The sequence below is a fragment of the Rhamphochromis sp. 'chilingali' genome (genome assembly GCF_963969265.1).
Source record: "Rhamphochromis sp. 'chilingali' genome assembly, chromosome: 11".
NCBI classification, from domain to species: domain Eukaryota; kingdom Metazoa; phylum Chordata; class Actinopteri; order Cichliformes; family Cichlidae; genus Rhamphochromis; species Rhamphochromis sp. 'chilingali'.
The window spans coordinates 9,783,050-9,803,874 of record NC_137938.1 but is presented as its reverse complement, the minus strand read 5'-3'; the positions used below and the strand labels follow the sequence as shown (position 1 = coordinate 9,803,874).

The 20,825-nt window shown below is 41.4% G+C and overlaps 1 protein-coding gene across 5 annotated transcripts in view; it reads right to left on the bottom strand.

Moving 5' to 3' along the window:
- col14a1a (collagen, type XIV, alpha 1a) overlaps window positions 1-20,825 on the bottom strand; it is a 169,455-nt gene that overhangs the window by 11,815 nt on the left and 136,815 nt on the right. For all 5 annotated transcript variants that reach the window (XM_080895344.1, XM_080895342.1, XM_080895343.1 and 2 more), the window contains 4 exons: window positions 19,201-19,254; window positions 4,745-4,798; window positions 4,571-4,642; window positions 1,998-2,033 (listed from right to left, as the gene is read on the bottom strand). In XM_080895344.1, coding sequence (XP_080751470.1) covers window positions 1,998-2,033; window positions 4,571-4,642; window positions 4,745-4,798; window positions 19,201-19,254 — 216 coding nt within the window. The remainder of the gene's footprint in view (window positions 1-1,997; window positions 2,034-4,570; window positions 4,643-4,744; window positions 4,799-19,200; window positions 19,255-20,825) is intronic.

Sequence of the window (20,825 nt, the reverse complement as noted above, 5' to 3'; positions counted from 1 at the left end):
TACTCCACACTGACACAAAACAGAAAGCCAGAACCATAGCAAGTACGTGAAAACTGGACGATTAAATATAAATCCAGATTTAATTACACTAATTATTTGGGCTAACTTTGTTGAGTGTGCTTCTATAGTTTGTATTTTAAAAATTAATCTTTTTTTTTTTTTAAGCAGTTAACTTGTCATGAGGAGTACTACACAGGAGGTGTGAAAAACAACCCAGACTACATCTCAAAAAAGATGAAATTACAAAGCCAATAACAAAACGTTTGGGACGTTGTATTGCATGTGAAATGATTTGTGGCTCTCATAACCCATATATTATTCCCAATAAAAATAGAAAAAATATCAAATGTTAAAAAGTATTCACTATTTTAGGAAAAATATTAGCAATTTGATAGCAGCAACAGCATGTTTAGCATCCCCTCTTCTTTTAACAACAGCCTATAAACATCTGGTAACTGAAGACACCAGCTGTTGGTCTTTTGGGAGAGAAATGTTGTCCCATTGTTGATTGACACGGGACTTTACCTGCTCAGAAAGATTTTTTTATCATGATCTTCTTTATCATATTTTTTTTCATATTGTCATTTTGTTTAAAAAGTGGCTGTCAGTAGTTACTTAAGAGGCACTGTGTCAGTTTTGCCGAGCAAAAATTTAGAGAGGAAAATGTTTAAAAGGTTTGTAGCTTGTAATTTACCACAAATGTCATCAAATTTCACAGAGAATAGAAGCATGTCTCATTTATATGGACGAGCAGGATTCATGTGTAATTGCCACTGGTAGATGGCTCAGGGCTATGAGCATGGTCCCATATTTCTAGTCTTCAAAAAACAAGTATTTTAATGAAACAGATCAGAACTCAGGAAGGGAAATCTCATTACAAACACACATAGAGCGTAACTTTCATGTAGTTTTTAAGCTAATATCAGAGCTTTTATGTACCAAATGCAGCATTCAACAGGACTCATAGAGATCTGAAATGTGTAGATTAATGTCTTTATCTTAGAGTATGTAATATTACTTTAATTAATACCTGCATCAATCGCAGTACTTGCGAATGATGGAAATCTGACAATATTTCTTTGTCTTTTCTCACATATCGTGCTGGTCAGCTGTTATTCTGATGCTCCACCTGTGCTGTCGGATTTACCCAGAGAACAGCTGTGCAAACATCCACCGCCGATGAGCAGGTCTGCTTGTTTTTGTACTACTGAAGTGTGTGCTGCTTTCGATAAAATGTGGATCATTATTGAAGTGAACTGGCTACCTTGCACTCGACTGAGTGCATCTTTGCTAATTTGTCCTGCTTACTAAATTTGCCCCCTAATGTCAGATTATCTGAACCCCTGTCTCTCTGACTATGAGCATCAGGTGTTTGTTTATATAAGAGCAAGAATACACATTAAAAATAACATTGCATTAAAAATGTATTGTTTAAGAGTTACACAATTCACTAGAGCTTTCCTACCATCACAACTGGGCCACCTCACCCAAATATACACTAAGAAAAAAAAATCCTCTCGCACGTTTTCTCCCAGCCTTTCATGTCACGTTGTACTGAAATTAACTGCAGCAGGGTACAAATGTCCCCAATAGTTGCTTAAAACGAAGCAGAAACAGGAATTACAGGTTCGATTCAAGCTGGCAAGTTGCGTGTCTCTCAAGCCCTCGGCGGTGACGGCCTCTTTCCCGTGTCAGCAGAAATACAGACCCTGCACTGCTGCAAATTTGGACCATGAACACTGATTTGATTTGGTGCGCCTTAAACGAGGCTGAGGGAGAGCAAGAGGAATAGAGTGAACGTTTGTGCAAAAAGACGAACAGGAAATGGTAACTGCGTGCTGCAGTACGCTGCGGTTTCTCCACAACATGGGCGGGAGGTATTAGTGAGTAATTGTTAGAAGTTTTACTTCAGCAAAAATAACTGTATTTTCACAGCAAAATAAAACCAGTAAAACAAGATTTGCTCTAAAGAGCTGCAAAACAGTGGAAAGACTTACTCTTTCTCCTTTATCGCCTTTGGTACCAGCAGGACCCTGGAACATAAAAGCACATGAGGAGAATAAACAGTCAACAGGGCTGAATGCTCACACACAGCCATCTCTTTTTCTGTCCCCATCTTATCAAGCCCCATCTCTTCATCTCTTTTCATCTCTGACATAACAGCTAGTACAACTAAATACATCTAAAATATGACAAAATGAGCCCAGAGTCTTTGTTTTCTTTCCATAACACTCATGAGCTCCAAAGTTAGAGTGCTCACAAACAGAGGGCATCATCTGTGTCTTGGATGGGCTTGCTTTCCTCCAATGTCAACACTGTAAAGCACAGAGATGCATATCTGAACACGGTACGCGCATACTCTGAAATACCTGCCAAGCTTGCATATCAGAGGCAAATAAAAGACAAAGATTTCCTGGCCGCGTGGACCGTGAGCTGATACAATAAATATAAGTTTGATGCTGCTGCAGCTTTTGAATAGAGTTTTGTTTATCTTGGGAAAACGTGTCCTTGACCACCAACTGACAGGCTGCGTTTGTGTGTGTGAGGGAGGCTGAGCTGAGAGGGATAGAGAAAATGCGTGCATGCTGGCCTGGGATATTATATGCATATTATACCACAGATGATAAAAAGGCTTTGCCAACATTTGACACAGTGGCTGAATTGGAGTGCAGGTCTGAACAATAAAAGTCTCTTCCTGGACCTCCGCTGCGTGCCTGTTTGGAGGTTCTGAATCTTCCTGGGCACATAAATGTCGACTATCTCATCAGGTGCCAAAGAGCACAAGAAAGACAGAAGTACAGCTCTGGTATAAATCAAATTTCTTTTATGACTCAATCAAAAGTGTCTTTCCATCATGTCTTGTATACAAAGAGTCTTTCCAAAGTGCAGAGTTGGTGTTTTTTCACTCAAAATATTTCCCATTTTATCTGAGAAGGAAAGTCCACTTGCGAAGACTTCAAATGTGGACTCATAAAACAGCCACTAGGTTTGTTCCTTTTTTTCCTTTTCATAACTGGCAAACGCCAGCTAGTCAACCCCTCAGGTGGTTAACTAGCTGGAAACCACATCCAGAAACTGTATCTGGTCTCAGTCCCACAAACTCAGGACGTTGGCGAGAGCTACGACGTGTTTCAACATCTACTGACAACCAGAATGAGATTTGGCAAATATGCAAGTCAATCAAGGAGTAAAGCATATTTAGATTCTCACTCAGTCTTCTCCCTTCCAAAGACCTCCATGCATATGTTTTGTTCTAAGTCTCTATTAAAAAGCTTCATAAATCCCTATATTTACAGATGGTGCATAGCATTTCCAGATGCACCATGTCTTCCCTAACAGAACAGTTTGGGTTTCACATTAGATGCTCGAGGCAAGAATTTGTAGAAAGTGCAGAATGACCTTCTTCTCTGCATTTTTAAACTCTATGCTCACACACTTATCTAATTTGTCAGAGTAGTGGGATAGATGTACCAGGTTCTACCTCAGACAAACAGGTAGAGTACTCCAGGACTCACTTCTGAAGCAAAGTGGTAAATTTCCCTCCAGAATTAACTGTCTGCTATTTTAAACAACTTGTTTATTAAGAAGAAAAATATTCTCCTGCAGCACTGGTGAAAGGTTGCAGGGGGCAGAACGGACACTGAATCAGTAATTTCTGGTTGAGATAAAGTTTGAAACTCAAAGTTTAATAAAACGCCAGGAAGGGAAATGTTTTTCCATTCATTTAATAGATGCATGTTTGTACATTCATAAAGTGTTTGCGCCCCCCCCCCCCCCCCCCCCCTTCTGTATCTCGTAGAATCGCCAGATGTGATCTCTCACTGTTTTTGGGTATATGTTGAGGAGAGAGGAAGTGATTTATAGCCCTACTGTCTGAGCCAAACTTGCTGCTGGCCTGCAAAGCTGACCCAAGACTAGATTAGCTGTCACAGGACTCCACAGTATCATCTGTTCCTGTTAGCATTACACAAAGCATGGATCCCCACACCATCTCCTCAGCATCCTCATCTAAAATTATGTTTCCTGCACAAATTATTTTAAAGGGCTAAACAAGTCTGACTTACTGTACTTCGGATATTAAAGCTAAAATAAAAGTTTTGAGGCTTCTCAATTTGCGACCAGTAAATCATTAAGTTGACCTTAAGCACCTTGGTGGATGTAAGATGAATTCTTGTTAACATGTTAACATGACCCATATGCACACAGTACCAAAAACATGACCTCCTTGGCAGAGGTTGTGATGTTAGTTTGATTACTGCTCAAAAGCGGAGGAAAAGGGAAATATAAAGTGGAAGAGAACAAGACTTCCTCAAGGACTAATTACATCTGAATATGAGGAAAAAACAAAATGTGTATTTACACTTCCTAAACTTTGTGTAGGTAGGTTTATGTGAAGGTTGGTTAATATGGTTCTGGTCAGACAATAAGGTGTTTTCTTAGCATACACAGCGCATCATGTCATAATATTTCATTGCAAAGTCCTCAGATAAATGCAGTATCATACTAATCTTAACAACAACAAAAAAACAAAACCGAAAAACAAACAAACAAAAAAAACATTTTCACCCACAGGAACTCCTTGATCCCCTTGTGGCCCTGTTGGCCCACCTGGTCCTGGAGCTCCTGGTGCTCCTGGTGCTCCCTGAAAAAGGTGCAGATGGAGAACAAAGATGGCTGAAAGCTGAGGGATCAAGTGGATTTTTCACACAAAATCACAGTGGAACTAATAAGAAAACAGACTTACAACTGGTCCTGGGGGTCCTCGTTGCCCCTGTGGTCCAGTATTACCTGGCAGACCCTGCATGAGTGAAATACAGTACATTTATTAAAGTCGGCTGCACTCTTTTAATTCCTGTGGGCTTCTCTGGGAACCCAAACGCTGTTGCATCTGCAGCTTCTGCTGGTGGTAACTGCACACACCAAATCAAATCTACTTTCATTTTATACAAAACACAGTTTTATTATTTTTCACTCTCTTTTACTTTTACACACCGCTCTGCATTTAATCATAAGTTATTATTCATCCCTGACTCACTTCAACACTGCGTCTTTTGTCTATCCTCACCCCCTACCGCCAACCGGTCCTGATAGATGGCCCCGCCCCTCCCTGAGCCTGATTCTGCTGTTGGTTTCTTCCTGTGAAAAGGGAGTTTTTTCTTCCCACTGTTACCAAGTGCTCACTTATAGCTGCAGGATCTTTACCTTACAAAACCTTTAGGTGATTGTTATTGTGATTTTAAATGCACCTCTACCACTTCATGCATGATACATTTATGTACTATGCGGTGATTCTTTTTCAAAAGCACAGTTTTTACATCAGAAGCACACTGAAATTGTGTAGGCCAATTTTCTGAATGCCCGCATATAATAACATGATTTTAAATGACATGATGGTGGACTTGTTTTAGGTCAAAATATAGTTGTAATTCGAATTGAACAAATTCCCTGTTATTAATACACAGTTTGGACGCTGAACACGGCATCGTAGTGGTCTGGAGAACAGCTTAACCTGAGGTTAAGCTAATCCTTTCATTCCAGTTTGGATGTACTTTGTGGTTAAACACTGAGTCCCCTTCAGTCTTAACAGACTCAGATTAACCTTTGTGAGGGGAAGCCATCCATTAATAACAACAAAGCAACATAAACATGGAGAGTATGACACAAATGAAGACTCCCCAGTGGGGCTACATCCTACTGTCACCAAAGTTAAACTGTCATCCTTTCAAATAAATATAAGCAGTTTGTGACAGCACAACAAAATCTGCACTTATTGCATAACAAGATATGCCGGAGTTTCTCTGAAATAGCTGAGCTGCTATGAGACATCTGAAAACTCTTCAGCGAGAGTTACTCTGGTGTCACACAGTAAACACTCGTCAACCCACTAATGGGACTCTGGAGAGGGTCTCAGATCCTCCCAGTAGTCATGCCTGAAAATGTCGAATACATACTTTGAAATCCTTTCAGTCTGAGCAGAAGCGAATGAGGAGCAACAAGAATTCAAATCTTTGTGAAGCAAATCTGCTGAGGTCCTGGGCAGAAGTCCGCCAGCAGTCGCACTAAATACTCACCATTTAATCACACAAAATGTTTCATTAATGCAAGTATAGTAAGGATGTATCCATCCAGCACTAATATAATGTCTAATGTACACACAAACATCATCAGTTACAGCTATAGTGCAATCCTGATTTTTCCTTTTCTGTCTCTGAGGTTCAAATAAGAAATTCAGTCTCCGGCCTTTTCTCACAGAGGTCAGGCTCATGAAAATGTATCACTGCTGTTGCATTTCAGAATCAGAGCAGCTGCAGGTTTAAGGGCTATAGTCTGAGAAACTGTGGGGAGCCTAACCTAACTGCAGCATAATATCCATCAACAGTGCACAGGCTCTGTTTTTGTAACCTCTATTAAAAAGTCTTTGTATTAATTTTAAACTTTCTATGCAAAGTCCTGCGAGGACACAGACGGGTGAGAACTGTAGCGTCGCAGTGTTGGATAATTTATAAGTCACCAGTAGATCCCAAATAATAAATGTGCGAGCCAAAGTGATGGCCCTCACAAGAATTTCATCAGGGTTTCATGAGCCTGGATCTTGGGGAAAACTTGGATCAACTTAGTTTTCTCCTGAGTTGGGAAACTTTGACAAAATAAAGATTTATAGCTTTGCTTGATCCATTTCTCTGTGATATTACGAACAAATAAAGCACCTCGGAGACAGTTGCTGTTGTTTCATCTGATCTAACTGGCAGCAGTCCACTTTTAGGCAGACTTGTGTTTGTTTTTTCTCCAAGCCAGGCTATCTTTGGCTTATATACACCTCTTAAAGACTTCTGTACTGTGTGTATGCCCATAGGAGGAGAGTGATACTGATACAGTTTTACCGTATCAGGAAAGGATCATCTTCTTTCCCTAGCTGGCATTATACACACTGGATGATACAGGCTGGTGTAAATCCCCATTTATTGCTAATCCCAAAAGTACCACACGCATTGTGAATGGCTATTAAGTTTCTCTAATTACTGCTCAATTGGTAAAAGCTTCCTTTCTATATTGCAGTTAAATGACTGTTGATATCAGAGATTGCTGTTGCATCGATAACATCTGATGAACTGATATTTAGCGCTATTCCCTCCTTCTTTGGATGCATTCAGCCTGAGAGCACTGCTGGATTTAATTCCACAGCAATTAAAGCACTGATTAGAGATATTTTCTCTATTTGCATGGAAACTGAATTCTCATTAACAATTTCAGAATCAGAATCAGAATCAGAATACTTTATTGATCCCTGGGGGAAATTATTTTTTGTTACAGTGCTCCATTTTAAACCAACATTAAGACAAGACAGACAATACGCTAACTAAGAATAGTACAATATATACATATATATACATACATACATACATAAGTCACTTATAAATAAATATTTGGAAAAGAAACATGTGTAGTTGTAGCAGCAAACAGTGTGTTAAGTGGATGCGTTGTACAGGGAGATGGCCACAGGCAGGAATGATTTCCTGTGTCGTTCAGTGGTGCTTTTCGGTAATCTCAGTCTCTCACTGAACGAGCTCCTGTGACTGACCAACATGTCATGGAGTGGGTGGGAGGTGTTATCCAACATTGTCTTTATCTTGGACAGCATCCGCCTCTCCGACACCACCTTGAGGGAGTCCAGCTCCATCCCCACAACATTGCTGGCCTTACGGATCAGTTTATTAAGTCTGTTGGCATCTGCGACCCTCAGCCTGCTCCCCCAGCATGCAACAGCATAGAGGATCGCACTGGCCACCACAGACTCATAGAAAATCCTCAGCATTTTCTGGCAGATGTTGAAGGACCTCAGTCGCCTCAAAAAATAGAGACGACTCTGGCCCTTCCTGTAAAGTGCTGTGGTGTTTTTAGCCCAGTCCAGTTTATTGTCAATGTGTACTCCACGGTATTTATAGTCCTCCACAATGTCAACACTGACCCCCTGGATTGAAACAGGGGTCAAGTGTTTCCTGGTCTTCCTGAAGTCCACGATCAGTTCCTTGGTCTTTGCCACGTTGAGCTGCAGATGATTCTGCTCACACCACGTGACAAAGGAGTCGACCACAGCCCGGTACTCTGTCTCATCATCCCTGCTGATGCATCCAACCACCGCAGAGTCATCAGAAAACTTCTGAAGATGGCAGGTCTCTGTGCAGTGGCTGAAGTCTGTGGTGTAGAGGGTGAAGAGGAAGGGGGAGAGGACAGTCCCCTGTGGTGCCCCTGTGTTGCTAATCACCTTGTCAGACACACACTGTGGGAGACGTACATATTGTGGTCTTCCTGTCAGGTAATCAACAATCCAGGACACCAGAGAAGCATCCACCTGCATCGCTGCTAACTTATCACCCAGGAGGGTCGGCCTGATGGTGTTGAAAGCACTGGAAAAGTCAAAAAACATGACCCTCACAGTGCTCGCCGGCTGGTCCAGATGGGTGTAGACACGATTGAGCAGGTAGATGATGGCGTCCTCTGTTCCGAGACGAGGCTGATAAGCGAACTGAAGGGGATCCAGATGTGGTCTTACTATGGGTCGCAGCTGGTCCAGGATGAGCCTTTCCAGGGTCTTCATGATGTGGGAGGTCAGTGCCACGGGCCTGTAATCCTGGGAGCCACTGGGACGAGGCGTCTTTGGTACAGGGACGAGGCATGATGTCTTCCACATCACCGGGACCCTCTGCAGACTCAGACTCAGCATAAACAGTTTATGAAAGACTCCACACAGCTGGGGGGCACAGGCCTTGAGGACAAGGGGACTCACTCCGTCTGGTCCAGCAGACTTGCCTGAGTGAAGTCTCCTCATTTGCATCTCAACCTGGTATTGAGTGAAGGTGATGGGTGGGGGAGGGGTGTCAGGAATCTCACAGGAGGCAACATGTGAAGAGAGAGGCTGGCACAGTGGTGTGGTTCTGGATTCCAGGCTGACTGCAGGTGAGGTTGTGGGGGTGGGAGCAGACACTGTGGTGTCGAATCTATTGAAAAACAGATTCAACTCGTCGGCTCTATTCTCACCTCCCTCAGCTCCCCTGCTGTTGGTTGGCCTGAATCCAGTGATGGTCTTCATGCCCCTCCACACCTCTCTCATGCTGTTCTGCTGGAGTTTCCACTCCAGCTTCCTCCTGTAATTTTCCTTAGCCTCTCTGATCTTGTCCTTTAGTAACACCTGGACCTTCCTCACCTCCTCTTTGTTGCCCCCTCTGAAAGCCCTCTTCTTGTTGTTGAGGAGGGCTTTGATGTCCTTAGTCACCCACGGCTTGTTATTTGGGTAACAATGAACAGTCTGAGCTGGAACAATGGAGTCGGTGCAGAAAGTTATGTAGTCTGTGATACACTCAGTAAGCCCATTGATGTCCTCGGCGTGAGGCTCACAGAGTGTTTCCCAGTCGGTCACCTCGAAACAGCCCTGTAGTTCCGCTATTGCCTCCTCTGACCACCTCCTAACAGTCCTGGTGGTCACAGGTTCCCTCCTCACAATTGGCACATAGCGGGGGGTGAGGTGAATCAGGTTATGATCTGACCTACCAAGTGGGGGGAGGGAGGAGGAGCTGTATGCATCCTTGACGTTAGCATACAGTAAGTCTAAAGTTTTCTCTCCCCTGGTGGGACAGTCCACATATTATTTGAATGTTGGTAGTGTATTGTCCAGTGATACATGGTTGAAGTCACCCGAGATCACAATAAAGGCACTCGGGTGCTGAGTCTGTAGCCGAGCTATGGCAGAGTGGATAGTGTCACATGCAGCTGTGGGGTTAGCAGAGGGGGGAACATAAACAGCCACCAAGATGACGTGAGAGAATTCCCTGGGTAAATAATACGGCCTGAGTCCAACAGCACACAGTTCAGTGTCCGGGCAACAAATCCTTTCTTTGATTGTTATATTGGCAGGGTTACACCACCGGTTGTTAACTAAAACAGCAAGCCCACCTCCTTTACGCTTACCGCTAGCGATGCTGTCCCTGTCCGCCCGAACAGTGTGGAAGCCTTCCACGGAAGCATTCTCATCGGGAATGACCTGGTGCAGCCATGATTCGGTGAAACACATCAGGCTACACTCTCGGTATTCCCTCTGACTCCGTACCAGTGCTGAGAGCTCGTCGATTTTAATTGCCAACGATCGCACATTTCCCATCACGATAGACGGCAGACACGGTTTAAACCTCCTCCTCGCTTCGAGCCTCCGCTGTCTCACCGTCACCTTTTTTCTTCTCTTCTGTCCTTGACCTCTGCATCCCCGATGTGTTTTCCTCCAAATTTCAGCTGGTACTTCTGCGGGCACTTCTGCGGGCCTGGCCAGCGAGCCGGCCGGCATCAGGGCGATCAGCTGATCTCTGGAGTAAACAGTCCGTGCGTGTAGGAGATGTGCCGCGGTCCCGTTCCATGATAAAAGTAACAGTTCCACGGCCACCAGAAGAACAAAAACTCTCTCAATCCACATGATTGAGTAAGAGATAGAAAACGGAGGAAAATACAAGTCAGAAAAAAAAAGAATACGTAAGAAAAAAGAGCTAAACTAAGAGAAAAGCAGGAGCGACTGTAACAGGCTGCACGCTGGTTGGCGCATGCGCACTTAACTTAATTTGCGAGTTTACACACCAGTGCACTGTGGGTTATTTTTAAAAACATAAAATTCACGGCAGATCTGTAGCATGTTGATGAAATATTAATGTGGGAGGTCAGTCATGCACAGTGGCGCAGAGGGGACGCCTCTCCAATCGAGAGCAGCTAAAATTGCTTCCTGAAAAGTAATTGAACACGATTACACTCAATAATTAGGTTGGTAAACACGGTATTCCTTGAGTGTATGATACAGTGCAGGCTGGTGATTGCGATATCCCACCAGGGCTCCAAAATTATGTTTTTCACTGTTGATTATATCTGTAATTTCCAGTTAGATTTTGTACCTCCCCGTGTCTGTTGTTTCAGATACCTCCAGCTCTGGTGCATTTCCTACCTTTGTGAATGTGCGCTCCACCCTAATGAGCTGCACCTGTGTTTAATTGCTCCCCCTCAGTGTATTCAAGCCGTTTCCATCTTCCTCTGCCAGACAGCGTTAGAGCAATGTGTCAAGTGTCCAGTAATCCCTTTATTGTGTCAATCGGCCTGTGTGTGTCTGGCTTTGTTTCTGACACTCATTCTCATTTTGTTAGCTGTGTTGGACCAGTCGCTCGCAGACTAAACCCCTCAAGTAAAAGCTGCCCTTTTGAACTTACACCTAGCATCTGTAGGTAGTGGTAGAGGAAAAAAGCTGTAGATGGAAATTATTCAATATATTGCTTCAGCTATAATCCTGAACTGTTTCATAATCTGTTTTTAGTGCAAATACGCTTAGTTAAGAAGCTTCAGAAAACTTTATATACAGTATTATGTTATGTTATTTTAGAAACCTGTCAAAAACCTTTTAAAACAAAAAAATTCCTGAATTCATGTTGTTATAGCCACATTTGAGCTGGCATACTGGAGTTCTCTGAGAAGTCAGAAATTAATCAAGCATAATATTCAGCTGCAAGTAAAGATTTTCATTTGAAATCTTAATAAAAATAATAATAATGTGCTTTATTATTTAATCTATCTGCCGTTTTGTAAAGCAGTCAATTTGAATATTCATGGATGACAACAATAATTATATTATAGCATTAAAATTATTATTTTGATTAATGAGCTTGCACATACTGATCATTACAGAAACAGAAAAAACATTCTAGTAATTAATAATGCTGTTAATTTAGGGCAACTATGACATCAGTTAGTTGAATACTGTACTTTACTAATTAGCAGGTTGAGGTGATGATGTAAAGACATTTTGAGTAAACATACGTTGGAAGCACAGCTGCTTTAGTTTCAGTGTTACTTTCTTTGCGTTGCTCTTGCTCGCTAGCTAGCTTACTCTTATGATTTATGTTAACAGCAATTTTTCAGTTTTTTCTTTTACTATGAGCCAAAATGTCAGCTGTGAAAAACCAAGCGTATTCTGACTCAGTGTTTTGGATTGTAAATCTTTCCATTACAGTCAGAGTGTTGTTGGATGCAGTCTGTAGCGTAGCGTTTGAACACACAAGCCAACTCTCGATCCACATTTGTAGCAGCTCTGCAGAGCCTTTAACGTTTAAAAATATTACAATATGGTGCACACGCTAATATAAATGATGTACATTAGTCTGTCAAGCGGTATCAAACTGAGCATTAATATTTTAAAAGTATTAAAGAACTGAGTCCAGAAAAAAAAAAAAGAAATAGGAAAAAAAAGAACAAATCCCTGTCAGCATTAAGTTCACTGGCTTAAGTGTACTAAGACAGCTGAGAAGTGCTGCTACTGATCCTGCAACAGTTTCCTGGACTCTTTTACTAAATGCCCGCATCATTATACTGTATTTGCTGCACAGTCTGACAGATACACCTGCTGTGTTTCTCAAATCACGTTCTTTCTTACACACAAGTTAAGCGCTTAAGAGCCTTCACACAATCCAGTACTGCTACGTGAGGTGCTTGTCATGGTCCTGGGTCTTTTGACCCAGCGTTTTAAGTTTGAGTTTATTTTGTTCATTAGGTTATCTAAGTTCATTTGGTTATTAGACTCCTTGTGTTTTCTTCCCCTGTATTTAAGCTTCCCCTCACCCTTCGTGTTTCATGCTGCGTGTCTTATGTTATCAAGTTTGTATTATTATGCCTAAGTGTTTCTAGTTATTATTTTCCCCTCGTGTTTCCAACCATGTTAAATCTCCCCTGCTCTTCATGCGTTTCATGTCTGTGTCTTACGTTGTCAAGTTCGGGTTGTCATGTCTATGTCTCATTATGTTTCCTGTTTTATTGTGAAGAGGTCTGGTGTTCTGTGTTCATCATGTTCAGTTTTACTCTCCCACTGTGACGTCATTATGTTCATGTGTGCCAGCTGTTTCCTCATGTGTCTCCACTTCCCCTAATCACCTCCTGTGTATTTAAGTCCTCTGTTTTCAGTGTGTGATTGTCAGGTCGTCTGTTGTCCACGCCATGTTTCCCCATGCCATGCTTCCAAGTTTCTTGCCTAGGTTTTTCTTATTGCTTGTTTAGATTCCCTAGTTTAGGTTTGTGTTAATTTTGCTTCAGTTTGCCTTGCCCTTTGTTTGTACCTTTTCTACCAGCCATATTAAACGGCTCACCTTTTGTTAACATTCAAGTTTTGTTCCCTGTTCCTTGGAGTCTGCATTTTGGGTCCTTTTTTTCAATTCATACAGTCTGCCCTCGCCAGACTGTGACAGTGCTCTACAAGTATCTGCATGGTGCACTCATAGTGAACAAATATCACCAGAGTGACTACGCAGTGGAAAGAGGGAAAGGGAACGGGCACATCATCAGCTGATGATGCAGATGCTAGGTGCTTTTACACTGTTTAGGTGCTTACAGTACTGTGCAAAAGTCTTGAGCTACCCCTTTCTAATTTCTTTAGTTGAATCTACAAAAAACAAACAAGATGACACAGTTCAGTGGCCATAAAATATGCACCAATTTTGCACCAAAGAGATAATTCCCATAGACCTATTACCTAAAAACTGACATATAATCAGGATGGTGTGCAATGTGTCCTAAAAAACAAAAATTGAGGGAACTGGAGACGTGGTGGACAGAAGAACTGGCAAGCCTAAAAAACTATCTACAGCAGATGAACAGTATCTCGAAGTCCTTAAAAAATAAAAAATAAAAAAAAAATCTGAGCATGCATCTGGCCTTCAATTCATCCATCTACTGTTCATCAAATCCTCATCAAAATGGTCTCGATGGAAGGATGGCTGTCAAGAAGGAGAGGAAACAGGAAAAGGCTAAGGTATGCCAAATTACACAAGTATTGGACTGAAAATCGGTGGAAACAGGTTTTATGGACCGATGAATCTAAATTTACAATTTTTGTCTCAAGTAGTCATCATTACAGTGGGGAAAATGAACAGGCTTCATGGCTTTATGGTAGTTTCACTGTTTAATGGACAGAATATCAAACAATAATTCAGAAAAAGCACAATAAAATTATAAACTGATTTGCATATCAGTTAATAAAATAAGTATTTGATACCAAAGTAGAAACCTTTGTTGGCAAACACAGTGGTAAGACATTTCTTTTAGTTGGTTACCAGGTTTACACAGATCTCAGGAAGGATTTTGGCCTACTACTCCTCACAGAAACCCTCAAAGTCCTTTAGGTTTCTTGGCTGCTGCTTGGCAACTCAAAGCTTCAGCTCCCTCCACAGATTTTGTTTAATAGGATGGAGGTCTGGGGACTGGCTAGGCCAGTTGTTGCCTTGGTGGTATGTTTTGAGTTACTGTTATGGTGTAAGACCAATCCATGACTCATCTTCACTGTTCTAGCAAACAGAAAGAGGTTCCCATCTAAGATTTTTACAGTACATGGCCCCGTCCTTTAGCCCTTCAGTGCTGTGAGGTTGTCCTGTTCCCTTAACAGAAAAACAGCTTCAAAGCATAATGTTTCCACAATCGCTTCTACAATTGTTTCCATGACAGCTCTTTGGTCTTGTCCATTCCACACGTGTGCTTTGCAGGGAGTGCAGAATTATTAGGCAAATGAGTATTTTGTCCACATCATCCTCTTCATGCATGTTGTCTTACTCCAAGCTGTATAGGCTCGAAAGCCTACTACCAATTAAGCATATTAGGTGATGTGCATCTCTGTAATGAGAAGGGGTGTGGTCTAATGACATCAACACCCTATATCAGGTGTGCATAATTATTAGGCAATGTCCTTTCCTTTGGCAAAATGGCTCAAAAGAAGGACTTGACAGGCTCAGAAAAGTCAAAAATAGTGAGATATCTTGCAGAGGGATGCAGCAGTCTCAAAATTGCAAAGCTTCTGAAGCGTGATCATCGAACAATCAAGCGTTTCATTCAAAATAGTCAACAGGGTCGCAAGAAGCGTGTGGAAAAACCAAGGTGCAAAATAACTGCCCATGAACTGAGAAAAGTCAAGCGTGCAGCTGCCAAGATGCCACTTGCCACCAGTTTGGCCATATTTCAGAGCTGCAACATCACTGGAGTGCCCAAAAGCACAAGGTGTGCAATACTCAGAGACATGGCCAAGGTAAGAAAGGCTGAAAGACGACCACCACTGAACAAGACACACAAGCTGAAACGTCAAGACTGGGCCAAGAAATATCTCAAGACTGGTTTTTCTAAGGTTTTATGGACTGATGAAATGAGAGTGAGTCTTGATGGGCCAGATGGATGGGCCCGTGGCTGGATTGGTAAAGGGCAGAGAGCTCCAGTCCGACTCAGACGCCAGCAAGGTGGAGGTGGAGTACTGGTTTGGGCTGGTATCATCAAAGATGAGCTTGTGGGGCCTTTTCGGGTTGAGGATGGAGTCAAGCTCAACTCCCAGTCCTACTGCCAGTTTCTGGAAGACACCTTCTTCAAGCAGTGGTACAGGAAGAAGTCTGCATCCTTCAAGAAAAACATGATTTTCATGCAGGACAATGCTCCATCACACGCATCCAAGTACTCCACAGCGTGGCTGGCAAGAAAGGGTATAAAAGAAGAAAAACTAATGACATGGCCACCTTGTTCACCTGATCTGAACCCCATTGAGAACCTGTGGTCCATCATCAAATGTGAGATTTACAAGGAGGGAAAACAGTACACCTCTCTGAACAGTGTCTGGGAGGCTGTGGTTGCTGCTGCACGCAATGTTGATGGTGAACAGATCAAAACACTGACAGAATCCATGGATGGCAGGCTTTTGAGTGTCCTTGCAAAGAAAGGTGGCTATATTGGTCGCTGATTTGTTTTTGTTTTGTTTTTGAATGTCAGAAATGTATATTTGTGAATGTGGAGATGTTATATTGGTTTCACTGGTAAAAATAAATAATTGAAATGGGTATATATTTGTTTTTTGTTAAGTTGCCTAATAATTCTGCACAGTAATAGTCACCTGCACACACAGATATCCCCCTAAAATAGCTAAAACTAAAAACAAACTAAAAACTACTTCCAAAAACATTCAGCTTTGATATTAATGAGTTTTTTGGGTTCATTGAGAACATGGTTGTTGTTCAATAATAAAATTATTCCTCAAAAATACAACTTGCCTAATAATTCTGCACTCCCTGTACATCATCTGGAAACCGCTATAAAAATTCATGTTAACACTGGTAGGCATTGCTGAAACAAAAAGATGTGAACAAAAGACATAATTGTCTTAAAATGGATTTGATGAAATGTGGGGAAAAGCATAACTAGCAGTCAGGTTCTGCAAATCAAGCACTTGGATGTCTGATCATCAGTAAGTGTGTGCAGAAAAAAAATCCAAGAGCTTCATTTCAGACTCTACAGGCCTTAGTTAGCATGTTAAATGTTAAAATTCACGATAATAATAAACTGTATTTGTTTGTGCTTTTCAAACCACTCAGGGTCACCTTTCAGTACAAAATTAACAAGAACATTATTAAAAGAGATTTCAAATCCAGGAAGAATAAGATTGTAAAAAATATAAAACAAGATGCTTGTGAGTGATACTCTGATGGAAAAAGATGGGATTTGAACTGTGTCAGAGATTGTAGTGGACAAAGGTGAAGTGGTAATAAGTTCCAAAGATGAGGTGCAGCTCAGGTAAAGCTTGTCAAGCTTGTTAGACTTATACAAACTCTTTTTTTGCCTTAAATACTGTATATCCATGTACATTTGCACATTTCAATACATTTCACATTTTCCTAGCAAAAAATAAAGAATGAGGGACGGCTCGAGATTTTTTCCACAGTATTTATTGTATTCATGCGAAAGTGTAGCAAAAACATAAGGCCAAAGGCACAAATGCTTGCAGATCTTAATAAATGTTTTTGGTGAAAGTGGCATTTCTAGTAGTACACAGTGTGATGTTGCTTTGAGACAACATTACAAATCTTAAAAGTCATGTGTAGGGATGGGTACCGGTGTCCGGTGACATAAACGGTAGTAACCAGACTGAAAAGCAGCGCACATTTCGGTGCTTTATTTTGGTGCTTTTTTTTTCCTGAGCTGTGATACACTTCTAGTCAATCATTTTACGTTTCCGAGGATAGTAGGCGGGGCCAGGTACGTACGTTCTGTTAGAGCAGAGCTACAGATTAAAAATGCCCAAGGCGAAGCGGTCAAAAGTCTGGCTGTACTTCACAGCAAAATATGCAAACTCAGCAGCCTGCAACAAGTGCTTTAAGGTGATATTGTGATACTGTCAAAGGAGGTAACACCAAGAATCCGATTAAACAGCTGGCGATGCATAGCGTTCTTTTTAAAAGCCGAGAAATGCGCCGTATTTGATAGCTTGCTGCGAGACCTCACACCGTGCACGTCGGGTGGGTTGCCAGTTATCGGACCCGGAGCAACATCCCCCAAAAACCCGAAGAATAGAGTCCTGGCCCCTAGCCCTGCCAGTGTAGCAGAAATGATGAGGATGATGATGCAGCAGCAGCCGTTCTTCTCTGCGTGAGTAGCTTAATGTTGTTCATGTGTAATTTACGTTGAGTAGGCTAACCACGTTATTACATTAATGCATGTAAGGTGAACTAGCAAACATCATCATAGCTACATGCTGCTGTCTTCTTGTTTGATGGCAGATACTCCCTTCACCCTGGCCAAAAAGGCTAAAATGACCAAAGAAAAAGTGGGAAACAGTTAAACATGAGAGGTTTTTGGACAAAGTTTGTGTTTTTTCCATTGTTTAAGCACTGCTTCCAGCCAAGAGTGATACCATATATGCCACATAGCTGCAGAAAAGGCTAACATTGTTATCTTTTTACAAAAAAAAACAGCTGAACATGAGAGGTTTTTGGACAAAGTTTGTGTTCTCCATTCTTTAAGCACCGGTTCGAGCACCGTTTAAGCACCGGCACCGTTTCAAAAGTACCGATTTGGCACCGGTATCGGATAAAACCTAAACGATACCCATCCCTAGTCATGTGCTACATAAGTAAGTACTGAGTGTAACACAACTTTAAGTCAGCATGAGTTGTACAATTTGTGGAAACTTCACTGTGAATTCAGTTTGACTCTGTAGAAAATTTCTGATAATCAAATCTGAACTTTCTCAATACTGTATTTAAATTCAGGTGGCAAAAAGATCAAGTAAAAAAAGTTTAAGTTTACAAAGATGTCACTGACTGATTTAATTAAACCAAATTATAATATAAGTTGGTTGTTTTCCTTCTAAAAGTTCATGAACTCCAAACCTCTCTGGCACTGTGAGAAGAAACTCTGGCCAACATGCAAGCATCCTCAAGGAAACCACATGACAAGCCTGAAAACTATGCAAGACGTCTTCTGACAACTACCACTGAGGGGATGAGTGCTTGGACATGTGTGGGCCAAAAAAGAGACAGCAGATGGATGAAGTGCAAGACTTTCACCTCTCCAGGAGCCAGACACGGACAACAGGCTTCTATGACTATGTTACATATTTGGAATAAACCTCCTTTTTTCTGCTTGCTGATACATTACCCTCTGGCTATGTTTCTGTTTTGGTATTTACAGTCCAGTTGAGCATTGTAAGGCCTGATCCCGCTGTCAGCATCAACTACAGACCAGCTGGTATCACAGAGCCCTAAAAGTGCTGGATCTCATATACTGTGAATGCTGTACATGAAACCAGGGTGATGTAGCTCTGAACAACTGGGGGAAGACATGCATGGTTTTATGAAGACACATAAAACTAAACAGAGAAATGCAGCTGGACATTAAGGCGCTGTGCAAAGCTGGAAATGGACCATAAAAAACGTTCTCAATAAACACGCCTCTGTTTTCACTTTCTTTTGTATGGTATTATTTATCTAACTCATTTAACTGAATGCAAACTTTGATTTTCATATTAAAGAAACTACAAAGAAATGCCATGAATATTAATGAATCTATGTATATTTCCTCAAAACTTATTTAGTGTATTAGAGCATATTTTCGTGATGACAGCGGAGTGATTATGCAGCTGTTTTACTGTTTTATCTTTGCAGATCTCATCCATTGTGCCTTTTTTATTTAGATGTTCACTTTCAGAATTGTATTTTACACCCCATTAAATTAAAACGTCCACCCCTATGTACCTATGTACTGTATTTCAGACTGTAGTTAACCAAATGCATGCAATAGACAGTACACTACACTCTACATTTCCAACAACCAACAAATCAGGCAGCGTAACACAAACCAGCAAAGCTGAACATCATGTCAGTATCTTACCCTTGATCCTGGGGGACCATCTCTACCAGGTGAGCCAGGACCTCCGGGAACTCCCTGAGAAAAACACAAACACAGGGGTTTGAATTACTGTGGCAATACAGACTGACTGAGGATTTATGCTTCAGTGAGAAAACTACGCCATAGCTACGTAGCAACCACTAACAAATCTGAAACCCTACGGTCCAAACTGATGCTAACCTGCCTAAAACCTTAACCACACGGCATGTCGCGCAGCTTTTCAGCACTGTCAATGTCCAGCTACTTTTTTACACCAGGTTTTGAATTTACCAGTGACAACTTATTTCAATATAAGAAATAATAACAGCATTAATGTAAGAACTCACGAATGTCGGCATAATCATGGAGTGATTTTGTTAAAACTGTGGGAATGGATGTGAAGGAACGGACAAATAAATGGAAGAACTTGAGGAACACAGATGTCTGTCCCTGAAAAAAACTAATCACAACAAAGAGCAAGGGCCCAGGAGGGAAAGATGTTCCAGCTTTTTATTTGTTTCTATCAGCTGGTGTTAGGATTAAAATTATTTAAGCTGTTTTTTATATGCACATTGTGATGGGATCATTAAAGAGTTGGAGCTCCATGTTTTGAAGGTCGGAAGCTTCATTCAGTGCTATGACTGAATTGAAATATTGTGATTGACGTAGAGTCCAGAGGGGTTTTTTGCAGCATGCTTACACATCATAACTAGCTAACACTCAGGATGATATTTACTGGGCCAAGGGAGTCTGAACAGAATATCCCGAACTTAGATAATAAATAGAATCAGTAAGAGATTTATAATCAAGGCTACGCAGGGAGGTGTTTTCTTTTTCTGTTTCTGTTATTCCAGGAAGGAGCAGATACGAGGTCGGAGAGAAGACTCGTAGGGAAACAGCCGGACCACCACATCGCTTCCGGAAGAATACTTGTTTTTGTTGGGGTATAAAACTGCACGGCTCCATCCGGGGTCATACTTTCTGTGAAGACAGATGGCTGATTTCACAGAGAGGTCCAGTGCTGTAACTTGTAATTTCAACTGCTGAAGCATATTAAATCTTTTTAAACAACAGACATTCTCCAGTACTTCCTGGAGACTGAACACGACACTTGCTCCATGCATAAATCAGACATGACATGACCGAACGGTAATTAACACATAATGCACAACGCAGATTCATAAATGCCAGTGACATCATCGGCAGCTTGTGTAGGTTGCATCATTGTCCATCAGCAGGAATCTCATCATAATTAGGAAAATGTATTTGTAGTATTTCCATGCAGTCATCTTGGTTGTTGCTGACCTGATATGAGCAGGAAACCAAAGGACTTAAATCAGCCTTCAAAATCAGATTTTCTTTAAAATTGTGAATTCATTTAATTTCTTTCTTCTTCTTCTTTTTGCACCATCGCAGCCCAGTGAATTTTTAAAAAGTGTTTTAGCTGCCGAATCACGTACAGTATATCAAGGAAAGTCTTTATCCATAAATGTCTCATAATAATTAAAATACGCACAGACGTGCTACTAAAGGTCAGAACAGCTGAGGATTTGCTATCTTGCTCAACAATGCTTTGACGGCAGTGGACATAAATCTGATTTATAAAAAGGACCAGCTTTTAACCCTCT